General features: G+C 31.2%; 1 protein-coding gene across 1 annotated transcript in view; it reads left to right on the top strand.

Annotated features, from left to right (window-relative positions):
- The window catches only part of LOC148300057 (neuroligin-4, X-linked-like), a gene marked incomplete at its 5' end in the record, with an annotated part of 100,433 nt that overhangs the window by 57,727 nt on the left and 30,677 nt on the right, over positions 1-12,029 (top strand). The window contains 4 exons of the mRNA XM_088275329.1: positions 2,763-2,879; positions 5,765-5,890; positions 8,667-8,817; positions 9,767-9,979. Of these exons, the coding sequence (XP_088131455.1) occupies positions 2,763-2,879; positions 5,765-5,890; positions 8,667-8,817; positions 9,767-9,979 (607 nt within the window). The remainder of the gene's footprint in view (positions 1-2,762; positions 2,880-5,764; positions 5,891-8,666; positions 8,818-9,766; positions 9,980-12,029) is intronic.

Raw genomic sequence — 12,029 nt, 5'->3', positions numbered from 1 at the left:
AAATAATAAAAATATCATTATTATTTTAATGACACACGGTTTGCACCGTTTTACTGCTGCAAATAAAACAACAACAACAAAAAATAATGCACCACTTGAAATACCTGAACAGTACTAAAAACGGAGTACACATTGTGAAAACCCATTCTGCAGTAAAAATCCTTGGCGAAAATGCGGTACTCGATGAAAATAATAAATGGGAACTTCGAACAGCGTCATAATACTTCATTCCTCTGTGTACACCATGTCCCAAAACACGACATTAACAATCGAAAATACCTTTAAGCATTCTCTACATAAAAAACAATATAATTGAGAAAAGCTGCATGTCATAAGAAACCTTTTTGAATATGACTTTTTTATTATAATAAAAATGTTTTTACTTTTTTTTCAGTCACTTAGTGTTTATATCTCGTTATAAATAATAACTATAAATTTGAAGAAAATAAACAGTATTTTACGTTCGATACTTGATGAAAAATTTGCATCCAAAGCATACGAATTGAAATGTGATAACTTGGTCCAGCTTAAATACTTTTTTTCTGCGTGACGGTTATATTTACCATATAAAATGCAACGTATATATCACAAGCATATGCTAGGATATAATGTGGATATCCGCGTTAATTTAGATAAACATTATTCTAGAATAGAGTTTGAATATTTTAAAATGTCAAGTTTTCATAATACAAAGTAACTGATCAAAGCATTTAATATTGAGTTCAGTTTGGACAAGAAAACATGGATGATAAATTTGTAATTTTGAATTTAAAATGCGATTTAGTAACATTGCTTTATTTATACGAAAATGAATGATAAAGGCAAACATATCCTCTAGAAGAACACATCTACATTGCACTGTTATCCCACTTTTTCATTTATTTGCTCTGCGTTCCGAAATCATCTTAATAAACCTATCTATTTTTTCAAACACTAAATGTGTATTTTGCTATTAAGTAAGTGTCTATCATTCATAGTTTTGCTCCCATTTGTCCTGAAAATCGCTTTAATGTATCAAGGTTGGTACCAAGATTCCGCTATGTACTGCAAATATAACTACAGCTTATGAGCGGTATTATATCCAGCTACAACCTTTATTGCCACCAACACTTATACCAGCTACAATCTTGAATTTAAAACTTGGGAAAGGCTCATCAAAATTGTAAACATATATACATACATATATTCGGTATAAACCAGAATATTTCCATACAGTGCCTCTTGAAGTTAAAAGAAGGCTGTATTATTCTTAATTTTTTTACTAAACTCCAAGCGAACGATCTAGCGGTAAACCAGAAATAGACTGCAGAATTTAATTTTATTGAATATTAAAAACTGTGATAAGTTTTTGGTATGGTAATCAATCACTCTCCTTATCAATCATTGTTCACTTTGTGTAAAAATTCTGATTATTTTATTTTAATGACCTGATGATGGAATGGTTTTCCGAAACCGGTAGTCACGAATAAATGTTTACAAAAGTGGTATTATACAAAGTAAACCATGGATGATAAGGAGAGTGTTATATAAAAAAATCCTGGGTGGAGTATTGTAGTTCACTACTGCTTTACAAAAGTTCTTCACTATTATTAATTTAATCTCTTTCTGATAATTTGAACTTTTCGAAAAAAAAACAGAGTTTTGAAAAAATATATATTTATTTTCGAGACACCTTGTATTCATATTGTATCCATATCCGGGGATGTTCGATTGGATGCAGTAAAACAACAAAAATACGTAAGGGCGCTATTTCGCGAGCCACGCTACCCCTATGTCGCGGTTATGGTTATGATATATGTTTATGTGTATCATTGTGATGACGTCAGAGAGGTAATATTCAGCATGTACGTGATTGGAAAAGAGATCGTTACAGGCATTATCCATTGTTATTTTGATTGACTTTTGTGTACACATATTTGCGATGATATATACCATATTTTGAAATGCACAGTTATTAAAAAGGGAATTGATTCAATTTTTGTTGTTTAAAATTTACATGTCAAGTCAATTATGTCACTTGTTTTCGACATCACTCTTTCAGCATATGGTAAAGTTGCATTTTGAGGAAATAAACAATAGGTAGGTACGTGTCGAGTTGTGGTTACATGTTTAGAATCTCGGACTCTTGAGTTTCCCGGTTCGAACCCACCCACCCATCGTTCACTTTGTGAAAAACCACATTAAATACACATTAATTACACAAGTAAACGATGAATAATAAGGAGAGTGATATAAAAAAATCCAGTGCATTTTTGGCCAAATTTGATTTGATTTGATTCGGCAGTCACTTTATGGTAAAATCTATTTGTTATCGATTTAAGTTTTACTCAGTGAATACCACTATTTCTTAAATTCTCCTTCCTAGGTTCCCACTGATAAGAAATTATAAAATAAAATAAAATAAAAAATAAAATCAGCTGTTACCCCCTCTTCAATCTTTAACGTCCCAAGAACCCAACTCTAAAATTTTTAATTAGCTTCACACACGGTCTTTGAAAATGATGCATCGAAACACGTGTCACAGTAGATTTTAAGAAATAGTGATATTTACTCAGTAAAACTTTTATTAAAAATAGGTGTGCTTAGGTTAAGTTAGGTTAGGTTAATTTGGTAGGCAAGGTTAGGAACAATAAAATATAAAGATTCCGGATTTAACCCTGTTAGAGTTAGAGGTAGAGTAAAGTTAAATTCGTTCACGGGGTCTTGTTAACACATCAGAAAGGTATGACATAAATGTGTTATAATGTGTTTAATTATTTCAGGTCTCCTTTTTCACCGCGCGGTCCTCATGTCCGGTTCCGGCCTGAGTCCTTGGGCCCTAGTTCCTGACCCTGCTAAATATGCTAATATGGTAGCGAGACACGTCAACTGTTCTCCCGGTAAGAACGCTTTATATGCGTAAATCATATATTATCATATTGTTCGTTAACTTATATTATATATATACATATATATATATATATATATATATATATATATATATATATATATATATATATATATATATATATATATATATATATATATATATATATATATATATATATATATATATATATATATATATATATATATATATATATATATATTTATATATATATATATATATATTTGGATATATATAAATATAAATAAATATATTTAAAAATATGTGTGTATTGTATATTTAGGTACAAGGAGTATGTAAAATAATTCGGGAAGAATATTAGTAATTTTTCACTCTAATATTTATTTGATGTTACATGATTTTCAAAATAATCATATTCTTCTTCTTATAACCCTTATCCGCAACCAATGGTGCATAGGACACTGGTGCATCGTATTGAAGCAGTGTTATCTTGATCGCTTGATACTTACATGAAGGCAAGGTCACTCTTGCGCTTCAGTGACCAGATATGAAATAAATATTATTGTGTAAAATCACTCATATTTATTTTCAACCCCCTCTGGGAATTGAACCCGGAACCGTGCTTGACCAAGTTTTTCTCGTATCTCAAATAGGTCAATAATCGGCGGGTATATATGGGGAGAAGCATGAGTGTGGCAGAGCCGAATATTGTTTACAAAGACAATTTGGTGTGGCGTTCTATTCTCTCTACTTCCCAACTCCAACCTTCCCAATTAGTATTTCAATATATATTAGTTCTCCAAGGCAGACGGGACAAGAAAGTTGTTTCTAAACGACTTTTGAAAAATCCCTTAATGTTTAATACAGTCTGCTTTGAAATTTCTTAGTAAAATTATTAAGATTTTGATTTAAAAACGAGTAAAGCCACAATTACACCGGGATTAAATTTTGGAGCGCTTCAAGTACCAAGTTGTCTTGAAAGCACAATTTTCCTACTAGAAATAATTAAAATACAGAGATATTCAGTTCACCGAGGAAACGTTAATTAATTAAATAACACAAATTTTTTCGAAAACTTTTTCGTAAAATCTGCAAAACAAATTAATTTCAACATTTAATTTTAAGAAAAATCATTTCGTTGTAGTCATTTTTTTTTTAAGAAACTCTTGTAAAATAAATTATTAATTATTAGCAGGGCTTATTTGCTGGTTAAGTGATCACTTTACACACGTGCAACACTCATCATTCTACCCATGATTGACAACCACACTACTCAAATTCTCGAAAGTTATATATACTCGTATATGATCAAAATTTGAAGCATTTGTGCTTTAATCAATAGAATTTCACTAGAAATATATATTGATGAGATGAAAGAAGCTATTAAAAAAAAATTAAATTCATCCATATGTACATGTTCAACTCCAATGATGAAAGGGGTGTGTCGAAACTGGTTGGAGAAAAGTACCAATAAAAAGTAGTTAAAAACAAAGTAGTTTTATTTTAAATGTTTAATTTGCAACTTAATCATCAAAGTAAATGCCAAAACAATAAATAACAAAGACCGAAGTACAAAATGTTAATTTATCAATTTTTGTTGAAGAAAATACATCGTCTTTTCCTTGCAGATATTGTGTTGCATTTGAAGTGCAGCGAATACAATTGTGTTTCTGGAAAATTAATATGCATTTTGGTGGATAACTTCAGAAAGTGTGTACTCGAGAGTCTGTGTTTGAACATTGTGCAGAATTTTCATTTAAACGTTTATTCTCTTTGTGTCGTGAAAGTTTCTTTAATTAGTGTTACGGGGACGCTAATTACAATGTCGGCGTCGCCGTCGCGTCGCGCAACAAACGGAACTCGAAGAAAGGCGACGCATCCGAACTGGAGATTGCTTTGGGAATACTTAATATGAGTGGTCTGCATCACACATCAATGGTGAGCCGTGAAATTAATGGGAAAATATCAAATAGTGTGCTCAGTGTAAAAAACTAACTAACTTACCACCACAAAGTATGCCATGACTTTATTCTTCCTTGCTCCATCCTAACTTCTCGTATTTGTAGGCTGTCAGGATCAGCTTTACTCATCAGAACATATACAACGTAATCGTTGCCTTCGAATGCTGTTATTTTTCTGTTGTATCCATGAATTTGTTGGTTTTCCTTTAAAAGTCTTTCGAGAAAGATTCATGGCGATCGCCTGGTTTACAATACGAGCATGTTCATGTTTTTCTCTACGTCATTTGTGTTCATACCATATCAATTGCCTTTCATCTACCTTTCTATTCATATTAGTTCAGGCTTCCGCGAATAAGTGAATTTTTAATTGTATCACTAAAGGACAAAATGAAAATATACAAAACATGTGTTCGACCAATAGCTACTTATGGGATTGAGGCAAGAGCAGATACTTCCAGAACAAAATCTCGACTTCAAACTTCCGAGATGAAGACTCTCCGATCCATAACCGGAAAACGCATTGCGAGACCGCGTAAGAAATACCGACATTCGAAGCATGTGTAAGACGGAGGTACTGGAAGGAACATATAAACAGAATATCAGAAGACAGACTTCCACGTATCGCCCTCCAAGGCAACCCTGAAGGACGCAGACCCCCAGGCAGACCTCCGAAAAGATGGAAAGGCAGCTGGGAGTCGACATCCTAAGAGCGACATGCGGAGGCACAAACAGATCCCTAGGATCTACAAAAAGAAGAAGAAGAGGAAGAAGAAGAAGAAGAAGAAGACCAAAGGACACTCCAGCTGACCATCTAAGCATTCGTATTTCAACAGTTTCTAGTTGCCAAGAGTAGGTGTTATACATCTTCCAGTATTCCAGTACATATCTACTGAGGAGTGCGGGTCTGATAATAAAAAATACCATGCCATAACTAATATATGTATTTATTTTCTAGATCTTCCACCACCACAAATGCTGAAGTGTCTAAGAGAACGGCCCCTAGAGCTGCTGCTTTCTGCTCCGATTCCCTTACCAGACTTCGCTTACGCTTTCGGTCCAAGCGTTGATGGAGTTGTCATTGGTGGGTACATTTTTATAAAAATAGTTTGCACAACATTTGTTCATGAGAATGTGTGTTTCAACCTTTATTATAAAATAACTGGCAAAATCTTAACTTTTTCCAATCCAAAAAGTCTAGCGAAGATATGAAACATAAGTATAAAACATGTTACATTTTTTTTTAAATAACAGTACCATTTGTTAGGATCACGCTTTCAGTTTTTTTAAACTTTGAATTGGTTTTTCTTAAAACCAATTACACATGCAACGAGAGAGTCAAGCAAAATTAAAATATTTTTAACCTGACTTTTTTATAAAAGATGTCACAAATCTTGACACATTTAAATTTTAAAAATGCATTTTTTTTCGTGATATTAACATGTTTTTATATTAACCTTTCAGTTTTTTTTTTATTTATTTTAATGGGTTTTTCTTCAAACCGATTACCCCTAAAACCAGTTTAGCTAAGTTTTGAAACGTTTTAAGCCTGACTTAGTTAAAATGGATTTTTCAAAGCTTGATATGAGCTTAAAATCTTATTTCTTATATAAAAAAATTACCCTTTCAGTTTTATTTTAATTGTAATGGGTCTTAAAGCTGATTGCTAAGAAAACCTTTTTTATTTGGCTTTTTAATAGTTTTGATTTGTTAGAAATGTTGCATAATATAGATAATATGCTATATTTTAAGTCATAGGCTCTTATGTATTCAACATGTTCCACCACCCTCTGTCATAATATTTTATACATACACTCTTAAAAGTACTTTTAAGTAACGAAATAAAAAAAATACGTTCGCATGCCTCCGATTTCCTGTTGTTTTATTTATGTGTACTCAAGAAGATATGTAGTTCTTTTAAGCACACTAGAGGGTGCCGAGGGTAGAAGTCGGCAACACTCCCCTACCCTTACAAATTGAACATGTCTCGCAACAATTGCTGGCCATCAATCAATTGATTAATCCTCTTTTGTACGAAGGTTTCTCCATCCCGCCATTTTGGTGTTTGTTTTCGAATCCCGCCAAAATTCAGAAACCCTAATCCCCGTTTTTCGGTAATATAGCTTCCGCAAATAATAATTTCTGAGGTATTAATCACGCGCATTTTCAACCAAAATTATCGAAAATATTCAACAAAATTTGAAATCAATATTGAATTTTCTTAACACGTGTTACAGAATTCTTAAACAAACATATTTTCAAATTAAAATTAGGTACCTTGTATAAATGATAATTTTCAAGCAATAAAATCATTCCCTTAATTAAAAATATATACAAACGTGTATATTTTTCTGTTATTTCATATAAATCTTTATGAATTAAAATAAAAATATTTAAATCCAAACAAATATGAAGGAGAATACAGTTGTCAGGGTATTTACAGGAATCACGACCAATCATAGACTGGTTTAAATGATCATTTAGAACAAGTATAACGTTCACCATTCTACTCAAGGTTCATAACACACCACTAAAATTTCAGAATTTATATTATATTATTAATGGTTCATATGACACCTTCTTTCACATGCTAGTTCTCGGTGCCATTGAACGTTTTTTTTTTAATTAGCAGATATAAAATGTGAATATGATTCATTCCAAAAATATTTTTTTATTCTCCCCAAAAAAAATGGATATGTATGAACATATGTGTACGTGTATTTTTTTTTAATACATGAAATTCTAAAAAAAAATATTTTGCGTACTTTCACACATTCGCTTTACTAAGAGCAATCGAATTTTACCCCAAATTGATTTGGTTGAAAATATGTGTGCTCATAGTAAAAAAAAAAAATATATCCAATGGTATCTGAGAAAAAAAAATAATCACATTTTTTCACGACATTAAATGCTTTCTTTCATTTTTTTGGCAAAAATATGTAATTAAGGAGCGAATGGAATACTTTTGATACAGCAAAATTCTGAGTAATTAGGCTACAAGTGGTTTGTTGGGATATTATGGATGGAGTGGTACCGCACGGACCCCTAGTATGCGCTTATGAAATATAATAATTAAAATTAATTGCTTTATTTTAAATATGGGTCTTTATTTTTATTTTTTTTTCATATTTTGTTTGAAAATAATATTGTAAAACAATTTTAAGCGTACTAATTTATTTTCAATATAAGGAAGAAAACAGATTTGAGTTCTACATATCAAACTGAATGTTTAAAAACTATCGTAGGTACTCTGAATATTCAATATTAAAAATAAGTTTTTGTTTTGAATTAACTGATATTTATATTGTATATTGATATTGCAACAAAGATGAAGAAAAATATTTCCATACTATCAATAATGTTATAAGTAAATAACGTGTTCACTTTAACCAGCATATGATAGTTTTCAAGCCTTGTTAAAATCCAGACTTCCATTTTTTCTTCATTTTTCTTGAAATATCAAATAAAAATACTCATAAGTGGACAAACTCCAAATTTGTGATCAATGATTCGGACACACTCAAAATATTGCAATTGAAACGTATTAATTTAACTCATTGTAAGAAAATAAAAACCAAAAAAATGACCTTCAAAGTACATTTTGTAGATAACGGAGAAGATGACTTGAACAAATCAATCAGATACTGAAATAAGATCATATTATTTTTGACATCTCATCAAAGATAAAGAAGAATATGGAAGTCTGGGCATTTACGGGGCTGACGACCGTCATATTCATAATAACATAATATCACAGCAGTGATATTATGCATCACACATGTATTTTATATCAATCACCCTTAATAAGTAATTCGATTTTATTGAACGTGTTGTCTAGTTTATTGGTATTGATCTGCCAGACACAGGTGACATGGTGTCGGGGCAGGACAGTGGGCAGTACGACTACCCTGGGAGCCCGGGAACACAGGCTAGGCCGAGGTCTCCTCAGAATGCAGTCAATATCCTGAACCACGTGCTTTTGAGGAAAAGCGCAGTCGCGCAGCTGACCAAGTGAGTATTAATCCTGTCTTTTCACAAAATCCATGAATGAAATTAATACAAGCACTACTTAAATTTTTTTTTTAATTTAGATAATCATGAACGCAAATGATAATTAACAAAATTGAGAGCGATCCATAATACATCTTTGAAAAAAAATATTATTTCCTTTTATTTAAACTTTTTTTACAGAAACGTGTAATATACTATCAGATTTTTATTCACTGTTTTAAAAATATTTTTATGGATACAGTAAACTTTCAATTTACTAATTGGATATTAAAAACACCCTTTAATCTAAACAAAATATTACATATCTTCCTTGAAAGATGTTTAGAAGAAGACCAAAAAAAATATGGATGCTTTAGAAAGAAAACATGATTCGAAGACATGGCTTAGGTGAGTTGTCCATAATAGAAGATCCTACAACTTGAGGACGGGGAGAGCTGACCCCAACAGTCTACACGCTGATAAATTGTGATGAAGCTAGGAAGAAGAAGATATATGTATATGTATATAATGTTCATACTAGTTTTGAGTTTATAAATGTAAACATTACTATTTTCGATACCTGCATATGTTCACATCAACAGGTGAAAATACGAATTGAGTTTGTTTAATAAACCTTGTATTTTTACCTGTTGATAAAAACATCTCTTGTTCTGTAAAAAAATAGTATATACATAGATTTAAACTCTTGTCACTAAAACTAAAGATTGGCCTTATGCATGTAATTTTGAAAATTTAAATATCACCGATGAAATCGTACATAATTTTTTGTTGCTCCTAATTTTACAATTCTTTCATCAGAAATTAAAAGTTTTATTTTACTGTTACAATCAAACATTATAGAAAAAATTATCTTACTCTTTTGTTTTTGGCAGTTACTTAATTATTTTTTAAACTCTCGAATTTCATACGAGTATTTTTATAATTTCTGACCAAAATTGTCTGTTCTTAGATACGACCTGATGCTCGGGGTAACCAGAGCCGAGGCGTACTTCGCATTCAGTGGTGACGATGTGCAGTACGGCATAGAAGCTGATCGTCGCTCCAAGATCCTCAGGACGTTCGTCAAAAACACCTACAGCTATCACCTGTCCGAGATCCTGGCTACCATCGTCAACGAGTACACTGACTGGGAGAGACCTGTCCAACATCCCATCAATATCAGGTAAGGGCAGACCAAATGACAAATTTATAAGTGTCTAAAACAAAACAAAATAATATAATTACAAGAACAAAAATATTATATTATTGTAAATTATTACAACAAAGATCCCATAAAGACATGGTCTCTGTGTGAGTATACATTTTATTTAACGTGTTAATAAAGGGTACTGGAAGAATACGATAAATATGTTTAATTTTTTTAAAAATATTAAATACAAATATTTGTATGCTATTACATATAAGTAGTTATTTGATAGATTTGAATGAACGATTGTTAGTTGCATCTACAGCTAAGAAAATAGATATGTATATAGCTTTTAATTACTTAGTATTTTAAAAGCATTGTTAACTTTGTGTTGTGGTAATATAACACGCTCCTTATCTTTATAAAATGTGCCACAAAGTATCTGCGGAAAACATTCAAGAAACTCTCCTTATCATTCATCGTTCATTTTGTGTAACACGACTTACAAACTCTATGTACTTCACGTCTATCGTTTACGGAATAACTATTCCAACATAAGGTCAAGTGGGGAGTTTTTAAGTGGTATTACACATAGTTAACGATGAATGATAAGCAGAGTGTTATGTAGTTTACTCCAGATAAACGTCAGTGAAATTCATTCCGAATCAGTTGACATAGATTTTAAAGGAAAGAGCGCCTAAAATAATATTTAAATTTTTGTTTCTTCTGTGTATTTTTTATTATTTTATTTTATTTGTTCGGGAATTATACAGCTTTATATTGAAAAAGTATTTAATAAAAATTAGTTACATTGACAATAATAAACATTACATTACATTAATAAAAATAGTTACACCAATAAAAAAAGCCAAATAAACAATTCCACATTTATGTTTTAACAACTTTTAAAACATTAAGAGATAAAAAGAAATAAAAAAAGAGTTGGAGTGTGTGTGTGTGTGTGTGTGTGTGTGTGTGTGTGTGTGTGTATGTGTGTGTGTGTGTGAGGAAGGGAGTAAAAGGAATATGGTATAAAAATAGTGTAACCCGTTGATTATCGACATTTTTATTATTTATTAGATACTAAATTATTTACCCTGCATATGAAATATCAATATTGTATAGGTCTCTACTTCAAATGAAGCATTACCTGTTTTTATAGGGCTATCAAACACCGATTTTGTAACAAAATAGTGTTTTATAATGATATTTAATGCGTTGAAACTCGTGTCACGATAGATTTCAACAAAAAGTAGTATTTACCAAGTAAAGTAAATGACAAAAGTATACTTAATCTCAAAAGTGTTATGTGCATCACATATATCTTTTTTCATAATCATAAATATCACGCAAAGCACATGAATTTTATATTTCATTTTATGCTCTAATCATTACGTAACACTGAATGTTTCAAAGAGCGAAATGCAAAGCTTGTGCTAGATTCAAACAAGACGAACATGGTGACCGTGATAGAAAGCTTTGATTAAAATGTTTGTCTCTACTGTTCACAATAGCATTATGATTGCGCCGGTACTTCCAGGCGGACAAAAGTTTCAGATAACGAAGGATGTATACCCTGCCACACTAGTATATACGCAAGCGGAGAACCCAACTGAAATAAGTCAACTTTTAATATTCATAAGAAAATAAAACATTTGTTGTAGACCGCTTTTTGAAATAAGACTCTTCTTATCATTATTATTTTATAATTAAACACTTATTAAACTACTTGATGAGTTTTATTTCATTACACACGACTAGTTTCGAAAACTAACAGACTTTTCATCTACAAGTGAAAAGTAAAGCATTTTCATTAATCGAAACCAATTTTTGAGTTTATTTTTTGTAAATATGACAAGTTTTGAGAACTATGGATATTCTCATTAACAAGTTAATATTTAACCAGTAGATAAGAGTTTCTGCTCAATATAAAGCTTCTTTACATCTCACCAATAGATGTCTCTAGTGAAGTTCTAGTGATTCATGAACAAGGTTTCTAAATTGGTTCTTATATATAGAACTTTCAAGAATTTGAGTAGTGTGGTTGTCAATGATGGGTAGAATTGGTGAATGTTACACGTGTGTA

The sequence above is a fragment of the Brachycentrus maculatus genome, unplaced genomic scaffold (assembly GCF_059751285.1).
Source record: "Brachycentrus maculatus isolate JH-2025_06_01 unplaced genomic scaffold, ASM5975128v1 h1tg000847l, whole genome shotgun sequence".
In the NCBI taxonomy this organism is placed as follows: domain Eukaryota; kingdom Metazoa; phylum Arthropoda; class Insecta; order Trichoptera; family Brachycentridae; genus Brachycentrus; species Brachycentrus maculatus.
This window is presented reverse-complemented; position numbering and strand designations above follow the sequence as displayed.